Source organism: Amphiura filiformis, chromosome 11 (genome assembly GCF_039555335.1).
Source record: "Amphiura filiformis chromosome 11, Afil_fr2py, whole genome shotgun sequence".
Taxonomy (NCBI): domain Eukaryota; kingdom Metazoa; phylum Echinodermata; class Ophiuroidea; order Amphilepidida; family Amphiuridae; genus Amphiura; species Amphiura filiformis.
The window spans coordinates 46,471,472-46,498,894 of NC_092638.1; the positions used below are offsets into that span (position 1 = coordinate 46,471,472).

A 27,423-nucleotide genomic window follows, 5' to 3' on the forward strand; every position below is an offset into this window, starting at 1 on the left:
AATTTAGTTTGATTTAATTTAATTTAATCTAATTTAATTTAATTTAATTATTTTATTTCAATATCTGTATATTCCATGTCTACCGCCTGCTGCCTATAGAGGGCAGTATATTGTGTTTACAAAAAATCCAAGATGGTGGACCGATCTCATAAAGTTCGCGATACGGCCAAAAGGGCTGAAATTACTGTAAATCATTATTGCTGTGTGATAAAATTATTGAAGTAAATTAGTCCATACTTCACCATTTTAGGGGTTCAGGTGTTTGCATATTATGCAATTTGGGGCCTAGAATGCCGGACTTTCTGAAAGTTTTGGAAGGCTAAAATAATGACCGGCAACGATATGAACTGGAAATTGACGGCGCCCAGCCTTGGATTTTCCAAAAAACAACGACTTTTTGTGGCCGATTTTGAAAATTAATGACACATTTATGTAAATAAACAGTAACATTGTTGAATGGGGAGGAGTTTTATTTCTACACAGTAAATCAGGCTGCAATTTGGATGCGTCCAGTTGAGATTTTTCAAAGTTTTTTTTCGGTTTGTAGTGTCTCTGGACCTAGACCTAAATGCTAGGATCATGGTTAAATGGTTTATCATCTAGCAATGACTACAAAATTGTGCGCCAACATTGGCCCAGTAAATAGAAAACAGTTTTTGAATCCTTCTATGGGTGTCATTACAATTACACAAAAAAATGGTTGGGTTACCATTGGCGCGTCAGTAATAAACAAGTTTAAAATATTAGTGAAAAGCGCCCTCGTGTTGTTTTCTGTGGCTTGAAACTCGTTTAGCCATTAAGCACCCATATAAAAAGCAAGCTGAAATCGATAAACTAATTATTTTGAAGCAAATGCAAAATTGATGGGTGCTCGTTGGCGCTAGAAGAAAATTGGGGTCAAAGGTCAAATTTTCTTACATATAATTATAATTTAATTTAATTTAATTTAATTTAGTTTGATTTAATTTAATTTAATCTAATTTAATTTAATTTAATTATTTTATTTCATTATCTGTATATTCCATGTCTACCGCCTGCTGCCTATAGAGGGCAGTATATTGTGTTTACAAAAAATCCAAGATGGTGGACTCGATCTCATAAAGTTCGCGATACGGCCAAAAGGGCTGAAATTACTGTAAATCATTATTGCTGTGTGATAAAATTATTGAAGTAAATTAGTCCATACTTCACCATTTTAGGGGTTCAGGTGTTTGCATATTATGCAATTTGGGGCCTAGAATGCCGGACTTTCTGAAAGTTTTGGAAGGCTAAAATAATGACCGGCAACGATATGAACTGGAAATTGACGGCGCCCAGCCTTGGATTTTCCAAAAACAACGACTATTTGTGGCCGAAATTGAAAATTAATGACACATTTATGTAAATAAACAGTAACATTGTTGAATGGGGAGGAGTTTTATTTCTACACAGTAAATCAGGCTGCAATTTGGATGCGTCCAGTTGAGATTTTTTGGACCCCCTAACCTCCTTGGATTTAGAAATTCAGTGCGTCCATACATTGTGTATTTACCCGTTTTCAAAATTTTGCGTCCAGGACGCAATGACGCATTAAAACGCGAACCCTGATTCCATTTCTTGTTATTGTTCACTGTATGGAAAAGCCTGTTCTATTGTATCTTGTATTGGTTGTATTTCCGACGCATAATGTAGTGGTTGATGTAAAGTTTACATGTAACTACTGACCAGTCCAGTCTGAATGTCTATTTCCTCAAATCAATGCTGATGTCTCCTTTCTTGCATAAACAAAAAGTATGGGATACAGTCCATGGTAAAAAAATTCAATCTTGATAACTTTCCAAGCTGTTTGTTACATTTTTGATGCATGTTGGACGGAAAGCATACAAAGTAGGCCTACATGTAAACTTCTAAATCATCCCTTCATCTCCTAAAGGTCTCCATCTAGTGGTTGATGTAACTGTAAAGTTTAACTACTGACCAGTCCAGTCTGAATGTCTATTTCCTCAAATCAATGCTGATGTCTCCTTTCTTGTACAAACAAAAAGTATGGGATACAGTCCATGGTAAAAAAATTCAATCTTGATAACTTTCCAACTGTTTGTTACATTTTTCTAAAATCATCCCTTCATCTCCTACAGGTCTTCATGTAGTGGTTGATGTAAAGTTTTACTACTGACCAGTCCAGTCTGAATGTTTATTTCCTCAAATCAATGCTGATGTCTCCTTAGATACCAGGATTTTCACCGTAAGTAAAGATAAATTTAATTTGCTCTCACATGTGCTAAATGCACTATTCAAGTACATCCACCCTCACCCTAGGAAATGACGGGGCTTTGGACTAACAGCAGGGTTGTTGCCACAGTGGTCGGCGCTGGTCTGCAGTAACCAGTACTCAGCCTGACCGACCGGCACTGAAGGGAATTGTAATTTGTAGGTCTTGCCGACCAGCACTAAAATGATAAATTGTCCTCAAAACAGCTGTCAAATGCCATTACTGTCAAGAAATTGGCATTCTAATTTAATTTTCTCTTATAATTTTAGCCGGCACTAACATTAAGCTAGCTACAACCCTGACTAACAGAAATGCCTGTATTAGTACATTTGGCTCATCCCCAAGCCCTGTACATTTTTCAGGATATGGAGTGGTGGTGGGAAAGTACTTGAAAAGTGCATTTAATTTCAGACCTGGTCTCTCAAATGTATACAGTCTTATTATACTTTTGTACAATACGTATCATAATGTAGAAGTGCAATTGGTGCAAATCGTTCCAGTGTCAAATCTAAATATATTGAATGGACTCCCTATTGGACAGAATGTTGACTGTATTCTATTGCGAGACCAGTTTGGCCATTTCACAAATTCTTCTGACTTTAATGTATGTGTGATTTAAGGTATAGATCAAACAAACATAAAAGTTACTCGTAAGTTTGTGTGAAATGGAATCTAAATCCAGGTGGAATCCAGGTAGGACACAATGGATCTGCATAACCTGTTTGCAGCCATGAACAAGTGATGCTGACATTTGGATAATAGCCAGGTAATCAGAAACGATGCAGCCTTTATTTTGGTGCGGCCCTACAGTTTGCCATGGGATTGCAGACTGCACAGCCAATCACTTCTCTGCATATATTCTTAGACACTGTTACTTAAGTTACCGTACCACAAAATCTGAAATTACCTTAAATGCAATACCACATAATACTACAAAATAGTCCTGTGGTATTTATCCTGTACATAAGCATGCTGACATTGTGGAGAAAAAGGTCAGGTAAAGCAATTTAACAACACAGTTGGCAGCCAATCTCTTCCCTGCATATATATTCTAAAACACTGTTACATACCACAAAATCTCACAATACCCAAACACAAAAGGTATAAAATACCACATAATACCACAAAATAATCCTGTGGTATTTTGTAGTATTTACTTTTGTTTTACCTAGATGTTTAAATACATGATCGAGACTTGATCGGACAATCTCACAAAAATAGATGGTACTGGCACCTGCTCTATCCCTGTCAAGTAGCATCGGTTGACTTGTCCATCTCAACTTTGTATCTCTTCAAGTTTGGTAGTGACATTAATGCTTTATATTTGCTTCGTAAGCATGCAGACAAACCACCTTTATGTTTGTAAATACATGTATGCCTGAAAATCATTACCAAACTGGAGGTGTAATAGATAGAGCTATAAATCATGTACCGTATTCATTCCAATAAGCGCCCAGGGTGCTTAACAAAGTCATTTTGGGTGGGCGCTTATTTTTTACCTTGTTTTTAGTCATCAATCACTGTCTGAAAGTATTTAGTTACTCACAGTTAGTGTGCCCTCATAATATTATGTGTCTTAATTTAATATTATATTGACAAAATGTTTTTGAGGGCACACTAACTGTAAATAAATGGCGGCCGCCGCGCCAGCAAAAAATACGAATTTGAGACAGAATTAGCTCAAAATTGGCTTTTTAAAGGCATTTGCAGGTGGTTATTGTGAAGTATTTTTAATATCTATACATCTGCCCAATTTGATGCTCAATTTCCCTCATACATGCATGTAAAATCACTCGACAGGTAAGCTTACTGGAAGTATTTTGACAACATTGGATGGGCGGTTAATAATTTCATATTGTGTTTCTTGCAAAGTCACTGGGTGGGCGCTTATTGGAGCATGGGCGCTTATTGGAACAAATAAGGTACATGAAGTACCCAGGATGTCAAAATTTGGTGGAACAATGACATATAGAGGATGCGACATCAGGGCTTCTGGGCAGCAAATGAGGAACAGATGATGATATTCAAGTAGTCCAAATAGAGTTGAAGACAAAAAATACTTGTTAACCGTAAAATCCGATAGTTTGGGTGGGTGCAGTTTGACTTTGAAATTGGCAAACCAACTTTCTAGCGCTCATACGTAAATTCTTGTGTGCAGCTTGGCTGGGAAATCCCTCAATCAACAGGAGTTATGGTGGCACTGGTACTTTGTATTTCCTTGAGTCCAGGTACCAATGTTATGCGCTGCTCAGCGCTATGATAATTTTGGCAATCTATAAGTAATTGTTATTGTGTCGATGTATATCATTAGTGGACTCAATCATGAATAGAGAGCTATCGGGAGCTAATTTATAGGTCACGCTTGTTGGATAGATCCATATTTCGTGGCACAACATATATTTGCCTTTATTGAATCTATAAACTTAGTGATAATGTGTTTCATACATATCAATGTCATTTGTCATTTGTGTACATGATCCATTAAAAAGGAAACACTTGTCGGCTGCTACATCCGTCTCTTTTTACGTAATAGCTAGGAATAAATACCAGACTCATCTTCAGTGACGGTAACTTCAAATCATCCTCAAGTTACATGGTTTAGGAATACAGAGAACATAAATATGCAATGTTACTCTACATGCAATTCTATTATTCTGTTTTGGGTTTTTTTTTTGTTTTTTTTTTTAATACATTGTGTGTAGTCAATGTAGACCAGTGGTGGCATGCCATTCTGAATACCATTTTATGGTGCTCATACCAACACAAATTTTCTTCTGTGCCACTTTTCACTCATCAGGCAACATCCGGTATGACACAGCTCCAGTTCTGTACAAAATGCGGCGCCAAACGTTTGAGGGATGTCAAGAAACGACTTCAGGAGCTTTACGCATCCAAAGAAGAATTTGAAGAAAATGTGTGTGGTATATGTTGCAAACAGCTTGTTGTTGAGAAAACTAAAGAAGCAAAGGGGACAATCCTTCAAGTAGATGTGAAAAAGGAGCCTGCCGATGTTGCCAGTGCGCTTGAAGGAGGAGTTAACAGAGGTTCTGACTCCAATGAGGAAACAGCTGAACCAATTGAAGTCGGACAATCCAGTGGAACAGTGGAAGTTACTTGGCAACCAGGTCTTACTGTGGAAAGATCTGTGGAATGGTTGAAACCGAGCACAAGCACTGTTGATGTGAAAGGTACTCGATTAAAGACTGGTGCTATGGAGAGGCTGGATTCAGCTGATGATGATGATGCTTCGCCAGAAGAAAGAGAAAAGCAAGACATTTCTGAGGATCTTAATGCAGAAGATGGGGATGAAAGTTATACAGTCAATATAGATACCCAGTCAACAAATCCATGTAGCGATAATGCCAGTGAAAAAAGCAATCAGAAAAAAGATGTTGTTGTAGAAAAAGAGACTGGAACAAGTAAAAAAGATGTTCCGTCAAGAGCACATCGTGAACTGAGAGCTTTGAAACGTGAAGTTCTTGAGGTAATGGGAAACAGTGCAGATGAAGAACGACCTTACCAGTGTAACTTTTGTGACAGAAAACCGTTTGCAAGAGTCTACATATTTTTGAGACATGTTGCCAAACACACAGGAACAGAACTGACAACAGAGCCCTTCCAGTGTCGGAAGTGCAATAAATCTTTTGCAAATATTTTTGAATGGACTAAACACACAAACAAAAGACTGTACAAATGTACGCATCCAGGGTGCGATGATGCATTTACTTCCACATCGAATCTTCATTCGCATTTGAAGATACACATAGAGACCAGACGGTTTCCCTGTGAGCAGTGTGATAGTGTATTCACAGCAAAGTCGACTCTGGTGAAGCACATTAAAGTGAAACACAAGGGGATTAAGGACTACGTCTGCCGATTCTGTGGGTGGCGCTTTGAGAGTAGAAGTGCTGTCAAACGTCATGAGCAGAAACACACAAACGATCGACCTTACAAATGCGATCAGTGCGACAAAGCGTACATCACAAAATTCGCACTGCAGTCTCACATGATGAGTCATACTGGTGAGAGGCCATATGTGTGTGAAGTTTGCGGGCACGCGACAAAGTGGCCTTCTGAATTGAAGTCGCACATGCAAACACACAGTGATAAGCAACCTTTATACCAGTGCGATCAATGTGGAAATCGCTTTACACACAAAGACAGCTTGAGAGGCCATAAGAGAGCAATTCACGACAAGATAAAAACAAAGCAATGTCGTTATTGTGATAAGAGATTTAGGTACGACAAAACTTGGAGAATACACGAAAAGACGCATCCCGAGTGGACTGGGGTGAGGAAGTATGTGTGCGAAATCTGCGGAAAGGACTGCCACGACGGCAGCACATTGGAAGGTCACATAAACACACACAACAATGTGAAACCACACGTGTGTGAATATTGTAACTACCGTACGTCATGGTCGAATAATCTCATATCACACATGAGGAAACATACTGAGGAAAAGTGAGGATTGTCGATGTTCATATTAGGTTTATATTTTGCGAAGAGTGCAGGGATCATAGGAAGACCTGTAGAAAGACTAAAGATGACCTAGTAGATAGCACCACATCATCTGTGAAAGAAGTGTAGTGACAATTTGAAAGTTTTAATTTGAAAAAATTAGGCGAAATGGACTTTAAAAAATCAATATCATCCTACCCAGGAGTGTAAATATGAAACATTAACTTGAAACAAACTTCCAACAAATTAGTTTCAAACATTTTGAGAGATTGATGAGTTACCAAGTCAATATGGCTTGTACATGAATGCCGCACATCCATGTTCCCTCTGTAGGCAAGCTGAAAATCCTTAATTTTAAAGGAACAAGCAACAAGGTTTGAACAGGTGTGCCGTCGGATTGATCAAGTTGTTGAGCTTTCATCAATGTGACTCTGACTTCTTCAGGAATGGAGAAATCAAAGAGTCACACTTGACGACGGCTCAACAGCTTTATCAATCCGACGGCGCACCTGTTACTTTGTTATGGATTCTTTTGATGAAAGCCTCTCTACCGGTACTTTTAAAAAAACACTGTCACTGAGTGCCTTTAAATTTGTTCTTGTGAAAATTGCCACAACCTAGAATGATATTTCAAGCAATAGATCCATTATAATGATTATATACATGTAGGCATATAGCAAATTGTAGTTTGTCATCAAATAATTGGAATAATGCTTTTACTTCATTGTGTTACAGTTCTATATGTACATGTAATGATTAAAAAACTCAAAAAATCCTAGTGCTTTTGCCTTTGTACATGTAGTAACTGCTACTTGTATGTATACATGTACATGTACATACCAAACTGATTAAACTTAAAGGCTTCTGCATACTTTACAAAAACGAGATGACATAAATTATGTAATGTGGACTAAAATGTGTTTTGAAGTTTAAAATATTTGGGTTTTCTTGTAAAACCAATGAACACCCTGCATTCAGACATTTGAATATACGTACATGGTGTCTTATACTCTTATCGTATTCATTCCATTAACTGCCCATGCCCCTACATGTATATTAAGTGCCCATTCATTTATAAAAGGTATATATTGTTTTAAATGTTATACTATTAGGGGGGGGGGGCACACCGTCATCATCCCTATATCTTCGTGTTAAAAATTGCCGTGGTAGTACGATAAATCCTCACGTTTTTCAACAACTACGCATGGTGATTTTGAGCTATTTTGTTCGAGATAGGCCGTGCGACTCAGGCTATGCATACAATTTGAGATTTTGAGAGCCGCCACACTGTTTCTATTCTATGTTTTACGATTTTCGCATGATCAGTATATGGCTGGTCGTAACCGCCTAACGTGGAGCTGCTACGCGTAAGCTTACTTTTTCGCTCATGGCGGAGCTAAATTGACCAATCATGTTAGATCTTTTCATTACGCGGAGCCAGTTGATGCATCATCGTTCCAGAGAGAGAAACCTCTTGCCAAAATTAATGTTTACTATGTGGATTTTAAATGAATCAAATGTAAATAAACCACAAACAGTTGTACAGGATCAATACCATTGTTTGATTAGTGTATAGTCAATGTTACCTTGCATGCATGTGCCATGTGTGTGGCGTGTTTGTTTGTTTGTCTACTGTGTCAGGCCAGGATCACTGACACCCACGGTACTGATACTGTCATACTATCACGGTGATCATATTGTTGAATGTTGTTGACTTTAAAATAATCATGATGCAGTCATGTCTACAGTAGAATTCACCACGACCTTTGAAGGACTTAAACCCCATTAAAAGCTATTAAACCAAGATAACACTCAATGAAAACAGCTCAACTATGTTACATCAGATCTTCTCTGGTTAAATACACACTGCACTTGTGTCTGTTTTACCTGTGCAATGAACAATGAGCTGGTATTATAGTTTCAGTTGGGTGAATGATTATAAAGCGAACATAAAGGTAACAATACTGTCTGGGCTTTTGTTTACGAAATGAGACAATAGTCTGCTTATTGTTAACCAGCGTTCTTGAAAATGAGAAGCATAATGGTTTGCAGACTTAACACGGTTTAGAAATAATTTGTTCATATTTTTTGGTGTTATCTGTCGTTTACATATCCTTCCTAAAACACAAAAGTACCAATATTTCCAAACACCTAAATTAGCTAAAATTTAGGAAATGTTACAAAACTATATTTTCTAGAATTTCAGAGAATACTTTAAATATTGACTGGTTATTTTTTACACAGTGACGCTCATATAGGCAATGGCATAATACTTCTAACATACACTAGGTCACGCGTCAATGGTGAGCGCACTGAGTATTGTGTATAGGAAAAGCGGGCAGTACCGTAACTACAGTATGTATGGCCTACTACTAGTACAGGGTGTCCCAAAATAAAGAGGCCCCTCATTGCGCCCTCTTATTCTCCTATTTCTGAAAACTTAATCAAATATATTTTGGTATGTAACAAAACCTTGAGTCGTTAGCTTTAATAAACCAAAACAATTTTATCAATCGGTTCACAACTTTTGAAGATATGCTCTTTTAAAGAAATGTACCCGTTTTCACTCTGTCCACGGAGAAGGTTTGGCTACTTCAAAGATTGAAAAAGAGTACACATACCATGCATGAATATCAAACATTCCTCAATGATAACTTTATAAAATAACTTTATTTATGAAATGGGCTTTACCGGTGGGTTTATGGGCAATGGATTTTGTTGTTAATAGTGTCATTAATTTGTGGGTAAAATGGATGCCGAATGGGACTTCTTTTGCTTTACTTGCAATTACTTATTTTTTCTTGGTTATTTATACCTTTTTGTTTTATTATGTTTCTTACTTTCTTACTTTGTTGTTTCTTGATTTCTTTTTTTATTTACAACATAAGTCATTTCTCTTTTTAGCTCTAAAAGGCTGTTTGGTTTGTCTTTGGTTCTTCTGAACTGAGTTTACTGTGCTGCTCTGCCCTCTACCTGGTTGCCTCCTTGGCGAATACAGGTTTCAGCCCAGTCCTCATTGCATCTATTGCGTTGCATACCATCCTTTTTACCGGATACTTGCGAATGCACTCAGTAATACGATCTCGAAGATCTTAGATTTTGCCACAAAGGAAAAAAAGTGGTGTGAGGTCTGGTGATCGTGCAGGCCACTCCACAGCATGAGCCATCCCAACCACTCTGTTTGCTATCCGTGGACAGAGGGAAAAACGGGTACTTTTATTCAAAAGAGCATATCTTCAAAAGTTTTGAGCCGATTGAAATAATTGTTTTGGTTTATTAAAGCTAAAGATTTATGGTTTCTTTACATACCAAAATATATTTAATCAACTTTTCAGAAATAGGAGAAAAAGAGGGCGCAATGAGGGGCCTCTTTTTTTGGGACACCCTGTATATAAAGTAAATCCTAACTGGTTTGCTGAAGGTCGAATTCCATGAGGCCACGCCGCATAAGATGTACAAATCAGCTCCCGGCGATACACTGCAGATCGCAGAATTGAGTGCATGGTTTACCACTACTCTGCCTAGCTATATAGTTGTGTACAATACTGTATGAGTTTCTTGTGAGTGCATGTCCATCTTAATAATAAGTCGGTTCGTACTTTTCATAAATTACTTTTTGACCAAGGATATCTTGCAACTACGTGAAGCTCGTCTGGCAAATTCTTAATGACTAAATTCGCTTCACGTAATGAGTAAGTCGTACTTGATTGGTCAGTTTTACCTCCGAGTAATGAAACACTCTAACATGATTGGTCAATTTGGCTCCACGGAACAAAAAGTCAGCTACGCGTAGCAGCTCCACGTTGTGGCGGTTGCGGCCTACCATATCAGTATCCCATATGATATTTCTATTGTAAGAAAATTTTATTTGTTGTCACGTAAATCACAGGTTTCGTTTAAATGTACTAACTGGAAATTAAATGTACTAATTAGTGAGGACCGGTATTTTGCTGTGGATATGTTTAACTGCAATTTGCGGGTAACAAATTTGAAATCCTGAGTAAAAATTTTGATAATATTCAACTCTTTGAGAAAATTATTTTATAAAAGGAATGCTGGTAAAACCAGGTGCAATACAATGTACATTATTGACACACTATCACGCTCTTTATCTTCGTCAATAATAGAATAATCGATTTCAATCGAATTGAATGCATGAGTTTGAAGTTGACTACTGAGCGACCTAAGCGATCGATTGCTAGCCAATCAGATAGAACTCCTTTTCTTGCGTTCAGTGAAATACCACTCGCCTGTCGCTCACTACCACTCGCCCGTCGCTCACCAACGGAGTATTAAATTTATATTTATCGTATAGGACGTCGACGGTGTGGGGGGGGGGTTACATGAAAATTTCAAGTTGTTCATTTAGCTTACATGTAATAGTTTTTAGGGTAGAATGTATGAATCTTGCAAAACTATTCAAAAAACTTTTTGAATCATGAAAAATCAGATAAACTGTTGCGACAAAACATAATTTTGGCACTTCACAGACTGGGCATTATAACATAGTGTGTGTACACGCAGTGGGTACGCTTCGTACGTACGCATTGTGGCCACCCTAATACTATGGCAGTATTCACAACCAAGATGCAGCAATTTTACATCAATTGGAATCTTTCAAATTGGATTTTCATAGAGTTGACCAATTCAACCCCTGATGTCAAGGACCAGTGTCATAAAGATAAAGGATATACCTGAAGTTTGATTTGTTGAAGTTCTGATAAACCTTAAAATTATAATTAAACGATCTCAATTTGCAAGTCTTTATGAAACGGGTGTCTGGACTGTCTGTTTTACTAAATAGCCTCCAAACAAGAGAGCTACAAACGATTGTAGGCTGTTGCCCTGCATTAGTAAATGTGCAGGTTTTGCTGAATTTCAAAACTGTACTGTATTGTGACCTGGCTATACATGTACAATGTAAGCATTTTGTAAAGAATATAATTTACAATTACAAAGAGAATATCTGGTAAGTATTGTCATCAAGTAAAACACATAAGTGGTAGTAAAGTCACATACATAATTATAAAATGTACACATTTAACATATAAAAATTGTACAAGAGTTATAGAATACAAGAAAAAGCTACTGTGGACACTTGTTTGGTAACACTGACAAATGGGGTCATCATTATTTTGTAGGAATTTGGTTAGATAGTAAAAAACAAATAATGAGAATCAAGCTTGTGTATCAACATTACATTTTTTTTTTAAATTCTGTTTATTCTGTCAAAAACTTTGGTATCTACATGTACATGTAGAGTCAAAGATCATTCTTGATGAATTTGAACTTCTTTTTTAAATACATTATGTATGTGTAGACCAGTGGTGGCATGCCATTCTGAATATCATGTTTATGGTACATATACCAACACAAATTTTCTTCTGTGCCACTTTTCACTCATCAGGCAACATCCAGTATGACACGGCTTCAGTTCTGTACAAAATGCGGCGCCAAACGTTTGAGGGAGGTCAAGAAACAACTTCAGAGGCTTTTCGCATCCAAAGATGAACTCAAAGAAAATGTTTGTAGTATATGTTGCAGACAGCTGTACGTTGGGAAAACTGCCGAAACGAAGGGGACAAGTCTGATTGAAGTGAAAATGGGGACTGCCAGTGTTGCCAGTGCACTTGAAGGAGGAGGTAACAGAGCTGATGCCAATGAGAAAAAAGATCTTAATGCAGAAGACCGGGATGAAAGTTGTAGAGTCAATATGCATATCCGGTCAGTGAGCCCATGTATCTACATGGATAACACTAGTCAAAAAAACATTAAGCATAATATTGTTGTAGAAAAACAGAGCGGAACAAGTAAGAAAGTCGCTCCTTCAAAAGCACATCGTGAACTGAGAGCTTTGAAGCGTGAAGTCCTTGAGGTAATGGGAAACAGTGCAGATGAAGAGCGCCCTTACCAGTGCAGTTTTTGTGACAGAAAACCATTCGCAAAAATCATTGTCTTTTTGAGACATGTTGCCAAACACACAGGAACAGAACCGATCACAGAGCCCTTCCAGTGTCGGAAGTGCAATAAATCCTTTGGGACAGTTCTCCAATGGTGTAAGCACACCGGTGAGAAGCCATATGTGTGCGAACTATGCGGGCACGCTACAAAATGGCCGACTGATTTGAAAATTCACATGAAAACACACACCGGTGAGCAACCTTACCAGTGTGAGCAATGCGGACAGTGCTTTGTGCGAGAAAGCAACTTGAGACGCCATAAGAGTACGGTTCACGAGAAGATAAAAACAAAGAAATGTCGTTATTGCGACAAGGAATTTAGGTATATAAGAACTTGGAAGAATCACGAGAAGACGCATCCCGAGTGGACTGGGGTGAGGGAGCATGTGTGCGAAATCTGCGGAAAGGACTGCCAGACCGGTACTATGTTAGAGGATCATATCAACAGACACAACAATCTGAAACCTTACGTGTGTGAATATTGTCACTACAGTACGTCGTGGTCAAATAATCTCCTGACACATGTGAAAAGAAATCATAAGGATTGTCGATGTTCATATTGCGGGATGAGATTTACATCGTACGAAGAGTGCAAAGATCATAAGAGGATTTGTAGAAAGACTGTTAAAGTTGAGCTGCAGCCTCAGGTAGATAGCACCACATCATCTGTTGCAGAAGCAGCATTGACCATGGCCAGTATCGCAGAGCAAGCTGTGTTTTGATTCATTCTTTCATTTTAAAAACTAAATGATGGTTATGAATAGCAGTATTCAAACTAAAATACAAGTATGCAACAGTTTTACATTCATAGGGACTAGAGTTGATCATTTAATTCAACTCCTGATTCAGGGACAAATTTCATAGAAGACGAAGTTTGAAGTTTGATTTATTACAGAAACCCCCACTTACCGTAACCACTCGGGTATAAGCCCACCCCCCTAGATGGCAGACTTCACTTCAAAAATGGGGTGGGCTTAAAACCGGGGAGGGGCTAGTACTTGAATTAGAAATAAGAAAAATCATCCCCATTTCTATATGCCCAATGTACCAGTAATTTCTATCATCTATGTCAATTTCTTAAAATACTAAGTGTGGAATGTTAATTATCAACTGATATTTTTTTATATATATTGTTCTTAAATGTGAGAGAAAAGCATTGATTTGATTTAAGAACTTGGCTAAAATTTTGTACTGGGCTTATATAGCCGAGTGCACCCTTGTTCCCATAATGTTTTGAAAAATAGGGGGTGGGCTTATACTTGAACTTGAAGGTGGGCTTTATACCCAGGTGGTTATGGTATTAATTAAATGATCAAGGGGCATCAGTTTTACTGAATGGTCCCAAATTCTGGTAATAAGTTCATGTGTATGGATTATGTTCAATTTCAAAATTGCTCTGTGACCTTGTTATAATCATTTTGTAAAGGATATAATTTTCAAAGAAAATATGTTATGGTTTGCTTCAACTTCTCATTGTCAGGATACCTTTGTTGAAAAGAAATTATTGAAAGTTAATGTTCAATGTACTAATGTCGTGAAGTAGAAGATAGTGATCTAGTGCTTGTAAGTTTTTACAATGTAACTATTTACATGTATAGCATGAGAGAGTATATGTGTATGTACAAGTTCAGCTGGGTAGCTGTGAAAATGTATTGGTAACATGTGCTCATCATTTGTATAGGAATTGAGTCGGATTGTAATCATCAAATTTGATGAGAATCAAATTTGTGTATTTCCACATGCATTGTTTTAATTCTAGTATTAAGCTACACCTGGGGGGGGGGGCACTCAACTTTTGAAGTGACAGCAGTTCAAAAGTAGGGCTCTTTCAATGAGAGCCTAGATGCTGAAAATGGGGGGGGGGTCTTTCAGTGAAAAGGTTCCAAAAAAGGGGGTCTTTCCGTGAGACGGGAAAATCTGACCAAAAAATGGGGTCATTCAGTGAGACTGGGGAAAATTTTGGGTCAAGATATAAAAGTTGCTAAAAATTTTCAAAAATTTGAAAAAAATAATGAAAAAATGGGGTCATTCAGTGAGAGATTATCAGAAATTTCCCCAATATTTTTGAAAAAAGGGGGTCTTTTGGTGACAGGAAAACAAACAAGTGGGTCATTGGGTGAGAGGGAGTTCAGTAAAACAAAAAAAGGGGGTCATTGTGTGAGAGCTAGTTGAAAAATGGGTGTCAATGTGGCCGCACATCCCCGTCACCCATTTTTAGTGAGTGCCCCCCCCCTTCTCGGAAGCTACAAAGTAATATATCAAAAGCTTTGTTAGAAATAGAATCAACATGATCAAAGATCCATTATAAAGAATTTGAGATTTTGTATTTTTTTAAAATATTTTGTGTAGACCAACTAGCATGAAAGTTCATCTGTGTTGGTAGACTTCATAATTGGAAATTTAAACTTATGATCTCAACACAAAATTAAGACGTACCTCAAATTTTCGGTCACAACTTTGACCTTCATCTGTGGCCGCACATCCCCGTCACCCATTTTTAGTGAGTGCCCTATCACCAAACTTGGGTTGCCAGTCTCCAGATGAAGGTCAAAGTTGTGACCGAAAATTTGAGGTACGTCTTAATTTTGTGTTGAGATCATAAGTTTAAATTTCCAATTATGTGTAGACCAGTTATGGTGCTCATACATGTACCAACACTAGTGCTGTAATCTATTGTCGTAAGTATCGATAGTCGGAAAATACATAGACTTCCGACATGTCGAAACACTCAATGTCAGTATCGATACACAAACGACATGGCACACATGCTTAGATTAACTCAAATTGCGGATTTGCAATACCACTTTCGTTTGTTTGATGCATGATCCATGTAGTTTTAGCTGTTAGGCTTCAATACACTTGTTGTTAACTTGTTTCTGGAACTTACTGATAATAAAATTGGTAAACTCAAATCCGTGTTTCAAACTGCGTGAGTATCGATAATAGTATCGACATGTCGGATGTTTGCCTCCCGACATATCGATACCCAGAAAGCTTATCGATTACAGCACTAACCAACACTAGTTTTCTTCTGTGCCACTTTTCACTCATCAGGCAATGTCCGGTATGACACGGCTTCAGTTCTGTGCAAAATGCGACGTCAGGCGTTTGAAGGATGTCAAAAAACGACTTCAGGAGCTTTTCACATCCAAAGAAGAACTTGAAGAAAATGTGTGTGGTATATGCGGCAAACAGCTCAACATTGAAAAAACTAAAGAAACAAAGGGGCTTATTCTTCAAGTAGAAGTGAAAAAGGAGCCTGTCGATGTAGGAGGAGTTAACAGAGGTTATGACTCCAATGAGGAAATGGCAGCTGAACCAATTGAAGTTGGACAGTCCAGTGGAACAGTGGAAGTTACTTGGCAGCCATTTATGGCTTTGGGCAGCTATATGGAATGGCAAAAACCTAGCACAAGCAATGTTGATGAGAGAGGTGCCCCATTTAAGACTGGTGTGTCTGCACAAAGTCTTGCACAAAGTACAAAGTATGGGGTAGATTCAAATGATGATGAAGGTGAAGATTCTTCACAAGAAGAAAGAGAAGACCAAGAAATTTCTGAGGATCTTAATGCACAAGGTGGGGATGAAAGTTGTAGAACCCATATGGATATCCAGCCAGGTAATCCATGTATCTATATCACCAGTGAAAAAAGCATTAAGCAAATTGATACCGTTGTAGAAAAAGAGAGTGGAACAAGTAAAAAAGACGCTCCTTCAAGAGCACATCGTGAACTGAGGGCTTTGAAGCGTGAAGTTCTTGAGGTAATGGGAAACAGTGCAGATGAAGAACGGCCTTACCAGTGCAGTTTTTGTGATAAAAAACCGTTTCTAAGTGTCATCATCTTTTTGAGACATGTTGCCAAACACACAGGAACAGAGCCGATCACAGAGCCCTTCCAGTGCCGGAAGTGCAATCGATCATTTGGGACGGTCGGCCAATGGTTTAAACACACAAACGAAAGACTGTTCAAATGTACATACCCAGGGTGTGACGATAAATTTAATTCCAGATCGAATCTTGTATCACATGTGAAGCTGCACACAGAGACCAAACGGCTTCCATGTGAACAATGCGATCACATGTTCTCAACAAAGTCAACTCTAGTAAAGCACATTAAAGTGATACACAAGGGGATTAAGAACTACATGTGCCGATTTTGCGGGTTGCGCTTTGAGTGCGGGAGTGCTGTCAAGCGTCACGAGCTGAAGCACACTAACGAAAGACCTTTCAAATGCGACCAGTGCGACAAAGATTACATAACAAAGTTCGCACTGCAGACTCATATGATGGATCATACTGGAGAAAAGCCATATGTGTGCGATTTATGCGGGCATGCGACAAAGTGGCCTTCTGATTTGAAAAGACACATGCAAACACACACTGGTGAAAAACCTTACCAGTGCGAGCAATGCGGAAATCGCTTTACAAAAACACCTTGAGACTCCACAAGAGAACGGTTCATGACAAGGTAAAAGAAAAGAAATGTCGTTATTGCGATCAGATATTTAGGTACGAAAAAACTCGGAGTGCACACGAGAAGACGCATCCCGAGTGGACTGGGGTGAGGAAGTATGTGTGCGAAATCTGCGGAAAGGACTGCCAAGACGGCAGTACGTTGGAAGGTCACATGAACACACACAACAACGTGAAACCATACGCGTGTGAATATTGTAATTACAGTACGTCGTGGTCAAGGAATCTCATTTTACATATGAAGAAGCATAGTGGGGAAAAGTGCTATCCTTGTTCATATTGTGAAATGAGGTTTATATCATATGAAGAGTGCAAGGATCATAGGAAGATTTGTAGAAAGACTAAAGGTGACTTAGATAGCACCACATCATCAGTGAAAGAAGTGTAGTAACAGTGTGAAAGTTGCAATTGGAAACGATTAGGTGAATATACTAGTATTCATGAATATAAAAACAATAAGTCTGAAACGAACAAATAATTTTCAAACATTTGAGAGTGAAGCTTGGCCACACATCCCAGGTTATGTAATATACAAACATTAATTTTGAAAATAAGCTTCAAAACAAATTGATCAATTTCAAATATTTGCGAGATTAAGTTACGAATATGGCTTATTGCTTGCATTATACACACATTGCAGTTCCCTTGGGTGCTCGTTTTGCCCAGCAAGTTGAGAAATTGGCCCAGAAATTTTGGGATAAGAATAATTTTTATTTTTGCTGTTTCTTGGGCCAACTTTTGAGGCAAATATGCCTGGGCCATGCTGAAAATCCTTAATTTTAAAGAAATGAGCAACAAGGATTGAATGGGTGCGCAGATGGAAGTTCAAGTTGTTGAGCGTTCGTCAAGTGCACATGATTCTTAATTTCTTCATCAGGATTTTGAGGAGTCGGAGTGACACTTGACCACAGTGCAACAACTGAATTTTCAGTACAGTAGTTGTAGTCCTTGCCCCTATAATATACATATCTTACTTGTCACCAATGTGCTATCATTTTTGAGAAAAATGCAAAAATAAGCAAAAAAATTTGCCAGGGGTGTAGTACTCTCTTAAGGGGGTACTACACCCCTGTGGTAAATTTGTGACTATTTTTGCATTTTTCTCAACAAATAATATCACACTGGTAACAAAAGTTATGTATATTATTGGGGCAAGGAATCCAATTACTACACTGAAATTTCAGTGATTCATCAAGACAAGCGGTTCAGTATATATGATAGGAAATGAGGTACATCCTATCGGTACCTTATTTCTTATCATAAATAGCGAACTGCTTGTCTTGGGTCACTGAAATTACAGTGTAGTAATTGGATTCCAATAAACAGAAGGCCTTAACTCAAAAAGTGCCTTTTTTGAGAAAAATGAGTAAAAATAATATTTTGCATTGAGATGTGACCAAGTATTATTGTGCTATAGATGCAATAGGAAGTTGAATTGAGTTAAGACTTATGATTTTAAGATTTTATGATTTTAAGAATCTGGGTATTACAGATTATTTTGGTACCAAAATCTCAAATGGCCAAAAGTGAGTTAAGGCCTTCTGTTTGTCAACCCTCGACATGTAGTAGTAGTGGCAAGGGTGAAAATAAGCAGGCTACGGGCCTTGTTTATATTGAACTATAGATGCCATTGAAGTGAGTCCTATTTAGACTAAATTGAGTCCTGTCCCAAATTGTGACATGATCTGGTCCACGGGGGCCAAAGGTGGCAAATTTGAAATTGAGATACCGTACATGTAAAGGCAAAACTGTGGAGTCAAAAAACAATTAAAATATGTAAGAAATTATACATCACAAAACTTAAGAACCAAGCATGCTGGACTTTTGGTGTTTTCAATAAATGATAGCGTAATGATTGTATTAGGTAATAATTATAATAACTCAATATTCAAAAATGCCTCCTTTGGCCTCCATGAACCAGATTGTGTCACAATTCAGGTGAACCAGGACTTACTATTCCCCAAACTGAGTGAGTCCTGGTAAAAAAGCTATTTTCACCCTGGAGTAGTGGTATATGTCAGAACACAAATTAGCATTTTCCCCTATTCCCTTTGATTATGTTGTTCAGGAGTGTGTTTAGAGTTCTACATGTATTATAATAGACTATAATAGTCTGTCTCATCTTATCTCAATTTGAGAGCAATGCCATGTTCAATTTCGTAGGGGCAGATTCAAATCACACACGCTAACCTAATCCTGTGGGCCAATTTGTCCATACACTGGTGACACAACTGCGTAGATGCACTGATTCGAGTCTCCCACTACAAATTGAATCCAGCATGGTATTACTTTCAACTTCAGAAGAGACACAGTATAGCAAGCAAAAACATTGGTTTTCCAATTTTGCCTAGGTGCACCCATTATTTTACTTTTAGTTGAGTCTACAATATGGTTTGATCACATGGATATGGAATGTATTGTACATTGTTAAATTTACATATTAAAATAAACTTGTTGTGAACAAAAACTAGCTTTGTGTAGTTTTGACCTATGCTTTTATTGAACAAATCAAGCAATATGCTTTGGCTCATCTCTAGATCGGCAGTGACATCAATGCTTTTTTTTTTGCAGTCTTGCCCCAACAAACTGCCCTCTGCAACTAGTGAAATCTTAATCTATGCACCTACAATCATCACTATCTAACTTGAGGTGAACCAAAGTTTATTCATGTACATGTATGTAAATTGTATATATATGTCTGACTTCAAATGGTTTATTTGTACTAAATTTACAAATTTTATAGGTTTAATTATAGGCTATAGTACAGGTTCCCTACTTGTAGGCTTAACGCTCTAACTAGCATACATGTATCGGGGTACTACATTTGTTTGAAGGAATCGGGTGAAACCTCGGCACTGTTTTCAGATAATGAATACAATCCATTGGCTTATCATGAGTAAGAATGAAAGAACAGTTATGATGAGCACATTGTAATGCAAGCTTTTTTGCCACTTTTCACTCATCAGGCAACATCCATTATGACGCAGCTAGACTTTTGCGGAAAATGTGGCAACAGACGTTTGAGAGATGCCATTGTCAAGAAACGACTTCGGGAGCTTTTCATGTCCAAAGAAGACCTCCAGGAAAATGTGTGTGGCATATGTTGCGAAGAATTTGTGCGTAGGAAAGGGAGAAAGGCAAAAACAGTTGTGATCGCATCAGAAGTGAAACAGGAGCCTGTTGATGTTACCGATGAATGTTTACAAAGGGAAGGTAACAAAAGCCTTGTGTCTGATGACGAAGATGATTTTGCCGGGCCTTTAGAAACATGTAATGATGAAGACAATGAAGAATCAGTGAAAAGAGAACTTCCAGAAGGTGATGAAATTGTTGGTGAAGTCATTGGTGGATCAGGCATTGTTGATGTGAAAAATGAGCTTCCAGAAAGTGATGAAGTTGTTGGTGAAATCATCGTTGGATCTGGCCTTGCATCTGAGTGCTCTGGGGAACAAATAACAAAGAATGTGGGTAGGAAAAGTACACGGTTGAAGACCGGTGCCATCAAGGCTAAAACTGTTACGATATACGACAAAAAAATGCATGGTTTAGATGAACTTCCAGAAAGTGCAGTAGTTGCTGGTGGATCCGGAGTGGTTTCTGAGAACTCAGGAGAACAAAACACAAGCAATGTGGGTAGGAGAAATACTCGATTAAGAACAGGTGCTATCAAGGCCAAACCTGTTGCATCATTTGATAAAAAATTGTATGGTTTAGAATCAGAGGGAGAAGATGAGGATGATGATGATTATGATCAAGATTATGAAAAGAGGGAAGCGGAACAAGAAGCAAGAGATTGTGCATGGGATCCAGAAGCAGAGTCTGATGGCGCTGAAGAGGAAAGTGAAGATAAGAAGGGTAAAGTACCTGATGAAGGAAAGGAATCTGAGCTAACTGTAGAGGAATTATTGGCAAGTGTTTACAACAAACCTGAGATCAAAAATGAGGATGACAATTCAGAAACGACAAGCTCGTCAAAAAAGCAAGACAGCCACTTATCTCGAGCATATATTGAACTCAAAGCTTTGAGGCCTGAAGTACTTGAAGTGATGGGAAAGATTACAGATGAAGAAAATCCATACCAGTGTAAATTTTGCAAGAAAAAACCCTATTTTAGTGCTGTGCTCTTCATGAAACATGTGACTAGGAAACACTCCGGAACAGAACTTATTAGAGAACCATTTTTGTGTAAAAAAACAGGCAAATATTTTGCATCAATTATAGATTGGTATGTTCACACAAAAGAAAAACCATATAAGTGCAGGTTTCCAGGATGTAAAGCAAAATTCACCACTAAACACAATCTGAATGAACATCATAATATGGTACATGATGACGCTAGACCATATGCATGTGAAACATGTGGTCGCGCATTCAAGAACAAAGAGGCAGTAAAAAAGCATGTAAGAATTGTACATGACAAGATCAAGGAACATGTGTGCCGATTTTGTGGGCTGGCTTTTGGATTGTCAGGAAATCTCAAACTGCATGAGCGAACACACACTAACGAGCGTCCTTTCAAATGTGATCAGTGTGATAAGGCTTTCGTGTCTAAATCAGGTCTTCGGGGTCACATGATGGATCATACAGGAATAAGACCGTATGTGTGCGAAACATGTGGGCATGGGTCCAAGAATATGACTGATTTGAAAAATCACTTGCTAACTCATAACAAAGAACGGTCATATCAATGTGATACATGTGGCCAGCGATTTTCCAGTCAAAAGGGTGTGGACAAACATCAGAGTATAGTTCATAAGAGAGAAAAGAAACATAAGTGCCGGTACTGTGAGAAAAGATTTCGGTATAAACCCACGTGTAACCAGCATGAAAAAACCCACCCAGAATGGAGCGGAGTAAGAAAATATGTCTGTGTAACATGTGGAAGGGACTGCCATATAAGACGTAAACTTGAGAATCACATGAAAACGCACAGTAAAGAAAAACCCTACCATTGCGACTATTGTGATTACAGCGCAGCTTGGATGAAAAATCTGCAGACTCATATGAGACAACATACTGGGGAGAAACCGTATTGTTGCTCCAATTGTAATATGAGGTTTATGTATTATCAGCAGTGTAAAGATCATAAGCAAAATTGTAGTCAGACTGGGCCAAGTACAAGCGGTAGTAGTAGTAGTAGTAGTGGACAAGCCGTAGTTACAGAAGTGTTGCCAGTTATTCCTGAAGGAGTGTTGCCAATTATTCCCGAAATTGAGGAACAAACTTCAAAATACATTAATCTTTAGTACATGTAAAACAAATTTAAGCGCCATGGAGAGCCCCTGCCCACAACTACTGTGAAAAATATGCAACCAATAGCTGCATCTTTTAGCTCAAATTTAAGGCCTCATTTGTTGAAATTGTTCTAGAAATAAGAACATGACAATACAAAAGATGCCAATTTAAAAGTTGCAGTTTGCTCCTTTGCAAGCCCTATTGATTTGTACACAAAGCATTCAAAGAGAACCAGCGCCGTGCTTCCATTGATTAGCACGCTAAAACTAGCGATGTGCTTTCCTTGATTAGAACACGAAAGTGCAACTTTTTATTTTGTTTCTTCATTAGGTTTTAGATCATCGTTTCTTTAATTCTCAACCAATTTCAACAAATAAGGCTCTTAAATCAGAGCTGAAGAGTACAGGTACTGGCTGCTTGTTTTAATTTTGTCATACTTGTCTATATATAGGATAACAGGGGTGAACACAACTGGCACCTATATCTTTGGCTTACTGTATATAGTAATAGTACAGTTGACAGCTACAGTCAGTTGATCTGAAAACAGCTGGATTGCACCTGATTCAAAGTAACAGATGGTGAAGGCCCGGAGGGGGGGGGGTACTCAGTACAAATGACCATACGGGGACGTGCCGCAAATATGGGTAGCATTTTCAGCCTTTTGGTATATATCAATGATCCCTTTTTCAAAGCCTATTTTGGTATATGAATTGGTCCTTTTTCAAAATTTTCTCAATTTTTTCGGAAAATAGCCCAATTTTTCCTTAATCTAGCCAAAATTGTCAAAATTTTCCCAAAATTTGTAAAAAGCTAAGACAATTTGGGTTAAATTCAGCCAAAAATTTTGACTTTTGGTATATCAATGGGTCCAAATTTCTTGAAAAATTTATATATTTATGGGTCCACTTTCAAATTCTCAGCAGCACGTCCCTACCAAAACCAAACTTGAGTACACCCCGGTTGAAGGTTGTATCAGAATTTGAATGAGTAACATATTTTGATGCATATGTACATTTGTACATATTTATGTAGTAGGACTATAGTGCTATGTTTATTGGACATGTTATGAGATATTACTTTCGAAACCAAAAACAATTGAGAAATTTATATTTGTCATATATGCATGTTGTTAGACCTGATGTAACTTGTTTTGTGCATAAACCTAATTCTGTCTTTTTTAATGAATTCTAAACTTTAAAACAGGCTGTAAGAATCACAATTGCAAACCCTACAAAGATATTTTTTCCTTTCAAGGCAAGTGAAATGACCTATGGTTCTACAAATTGCCAGTTTTGTTCAATTTACCTCAGAGCCGCTGAAAAGTAATACATATCAATCCTATAAACATCAAATGATTTTGTAGCTTTTAAAGACCATATAAACATCACTCCCTTCTGAACAGATTGTACCCCTGTGTGGTGAAAATGTCACATGTTGTATGGATCTAAGATGTCGCTTGCGCTATTTTAGGGGCAAATTTAAAGCGGTTTGGGAACAGGACTAGTTATTGGTAAAATACACATATATTGAGTGACTCCTTCCCCTACTTCCAAGCATCCATATAAATTGTACTTTGTGAAAGAAGAGAAGTTTTCTGTAGTTTTGACCCAATCATTACATATAATAAATAATACATGCTAATAGGCCATGTGGCTGTCTTTAGACTAGCGTTTGTGTATGGTACTTGCGCAATCAAATGTGGTGTACATGTATCTGGTCGGTGCAGCACTTTTGCACTGAGTTGTGGCTATAGATACACTGCCTTTGATCTTGTGTATATCACACACGGATGGTACTATTTTATTTGTCAGAACTTCATACATCCATTGTTTTGCATTTCACTACTAAATTTACAAAATGTTGAGCAAAGGTTTACATGTATGTATAGTATTTTAAAATCCAATACAGCACATGTACACGAGTTAAAATGTAGAGTAGCTGTATTATATACATACATGTACTTAATTTTATGTTTGTTGTAACAGACGAAACTTCAGCATTGCACCATTATCAGATAATGAATACCATGAATTCATGGGGGCTTATGATGAGTACCTTGTAATGCATACTTTTTTGCCACTTTTCACTCATCAGGCAACATCCATTATGACACAGCTAAACTTTTGCGGAAAATGTGGCAACAGGCGTTTGAGAGATGTCAAGAAACGACTTCAGGAGCTTTTTACATCTAAAGAAGACCTCCAGGAAAATGTGTGTTGCATATGTTGCGAAGAATTGGTCCGTTTGAAAAGGGGAAAGGCACAGACAATTGCTATCAAAGTGAAACGCGAGCCTGTTGATGTTACCAATGATTATTTACAAATAGAAGGTAACAAAAGCCTTGTGTCTGATGATGAAGATGATTTTGCTGAGCCTTTGGAAGTCAATAATGATGAAGACAATGAAGAATCATCAGTTGATGTGAAGAAAGAACTTTCAGAAAGTGATGAAGTTGGGGAAGTCATGGATGGATCAGGTATTGCTTCTGAGTGCCCTGGAGAACAAACAAACAATGTAAATAGAAGAAGTACACAATTGAGGACCGGTGCTATATTTGATAAAAATTTGCATGGTTTAGATTCAAAGGCAGATGAACTTCCAGAAAGTGCAGTGGGTGCTGGTGGATCAGAAGTGGCTTCTGAGAACTCTGGAGAACAAATCACAAGCAATGTGGGTAGGAGAAGTACTCGATTAAGAATGGGTGCTATCAAGGTTAAATCTGTCGCGTTATTTGACCAAAAATTATATGGAGAATTGGAGGAAGATGATGATAGTGACTATTCTGATGAAGTCTGTGAAAAGACCGAAGTGAAACAGGAATCGAGATGTCATGCAAGGGATCCAGAAGCAGAGGAGTCTGACGAAGCTGAAGAGGAAAGTAAAGATAAGAAGGGTAAAGTACCTGAAGAAGGAAACAAGGAGTCTGGGCTAACTGTAGAGGAATTGTTAGCAAGTGTTTACAACAAACCTGAGATCAAAAATGTGGATTCTGAAATGCCAAGCTCACCAAAACAAGATGGCCACTTATCTCGAGCTTATATTGAACTCAGAGCTTTGAGGCCTGAAGTACTTGAAGTGATGGGAAAGATTACAGACGAAGAAAATCCATACCAGTGTAAATTTTGCAAGAAGAAAAGCTTTTTTAGTGTCTCGCGCTTCTTGAGACATGTGACTGGGAAACACACAGGAACAGAACTGATTAAAGAACCATTTTTGTGTAAAAAGACCGGCAAATACTTTGCATCAATTAGAGATTGGAATGTTCACACAAAAGAAAAACCATATCAGTGCCAGTTTCCAGGATGTAAAGCAAAATTCAACAAGAAGTGGGGTCTGATTGAACATAACAATATGGTACATGATGACACTAGACCATATCCATGTGAGAAATGTGGTCGCGGATTCAAGAACAAAGTGGCGGTACAAAAGCATGTAAGAATGGTTCATGACAAGGTCAAAGAACATGTGTGCCAATTCTGTGGGATTGCTTTTGGAACACAAGGAAATCTCAAACTGCACGAGCGAACACACACTAATGAGCGACCTTTCAAATGTGATCAGTGTGATGAGGCTTTCTTGTCCAAATGGCATCTTCAGATTCACATGATGAATCATACAGGAGTAAGACCATATGTGTGTGAAACATGTGGGCATGGGGCCAAGACTATAACTGATTTGAATAATCACTTGCTAACTCATAACAAAGAACGGCCTTATCAATGCGATACATGCGGCCAGCGATTTTCCAGTCAAAGGGGTGTGGAAAAACATCAGAGTATAGTTCATAAGAGAGAAAAGAAACATAAGTGCCGGTACTGTGAGAATAGATTTCGGTATAAAAACACGTGTAACCAGCATGAAAAAAGTCACCCAGAATGGAGCGGAGTAAGAAAATATGTATGTGTGGCATGTGGAAGGGACTGCCATCAAAAACGTAAACTTGAGCGCCATATGAAAATGCACAGTAAAGAGAAACCCTACCATTGTGACTATTGTGATTATAGTGCCTCCCGTTTTGATAATCTGAAAGTTCATATGAAACGACATACTGGGGAGCAACAACAATCTTATTGCTGTTCCATTTGTAATATGAAGTTCAAGTATTATCAGCAGTGTAAAGATCATAAGCAAAATTGTAGTCAGACTGAGTCAAGTACAAGCGGTGGTAGTGGTACAAGTAGTAGTAGTAGACAAGCCGTAGTTACAGAAGTGTTGCCAAATACTCCTGAAGGAGTGTTGCCACTTATTCCTAAAATTGAGGAACAAGACCATTCCCTGTCATAGTGAATACATCATTCCTTGATTACTGGTTGGTATGCACTCCTGATAGCAATAGCAACCCATTTGGTTTCTGTTACGATCATTTTGATCATGGTTCATAATGGAGTCGGTACAGTTGACAGCTAGAGCCAGTTGAACTGAAAACAGGTGGATGCACTTAATCAAAGGTGATGCACTTAATCAAAGGTGGTATATCTTTCATGCAGTGTTGCCACTATAGATGCACTTGCCTTTGATCTCGCATATCACACATGTCTCGAGAAGCGAAATGACTATTCAATTATTACCGTATTTATGTGTTTTGTATGTCAGAACATCCATTGGTTTGCTTAATTTACAAAATGCAAAGGTTTACAAACCTGACATGTATGGATAGTGTTTTAAATTCAATACAGCACATGAACACATGTAAATATAGAGTAGCTGTACACTTTGTAGCCTATGTTTCCTTTTTTTTGTAACAGACAAAACTTCAGCATTTCACTGTTATCATATAAATATGAATACAATCCATGTGGGGCTTATGATGAGTACCTTGTAATGCATACTTTTTTGCCACTTTTCACTCATCAGGCAACATCCATTATGACGCAGCTAGACTTTTGCGGAAAATGTGGCAACAGGCGTTTGAGAGATGTCAAGAAACGACTTCAGGAGCTTTTCACATCCAAAGAAGACCTCCAGGAAAATGTGTGTTGCATATGTTGCGAACAATTTGTCCGTTTGAAAAGGGGAAAGGCACAGACGCTTGCTGTCTCAAC

At 38.0% G+C, this 27,423-nt stretch overlaps 1 protein-coding gene across 4 annotated transcripts in view; it reads left to right on the forward strand.

The window, feature by feature from the left end:
* LOC140164906 (uncharacterized) overlaps window positions 1-27,111 on the forward strand; it is a 41,293-nt gene extending 14,182 nt beyond the window's left edge. For 2 of the 4 annotated variants that reach the window (XM_072188287.1, XM_072188288.1), the window contains exons 2-3: window positions 2,118-2,224; window positions 20,113-23,071. In XM_072188287.1, the coding sequence (XP_072044388.1) occupies window positions 20,125-22,392 (2,268 nt within the window). In that variant the 5' untranslated portion in view covers window positions 2,118-2,224; window positions 20,113-20,124 and the 3' untranslated portion in view covers window positions 22,393-23,071. Of the gene's footprint in view, window positions 1-2,117; window positions 2,225-5,048; window positions 5,186-20,112; window positions 23,072-24,475 lie in introns of those variants that run through there. The other 2 variants (XR_011860604.1, XM_072188289.1) reach the window with 2 other exon arrangements.
* The last annotated feature ends 312 nt before the right edge of the window (window positions 27,112-27,423 follow it).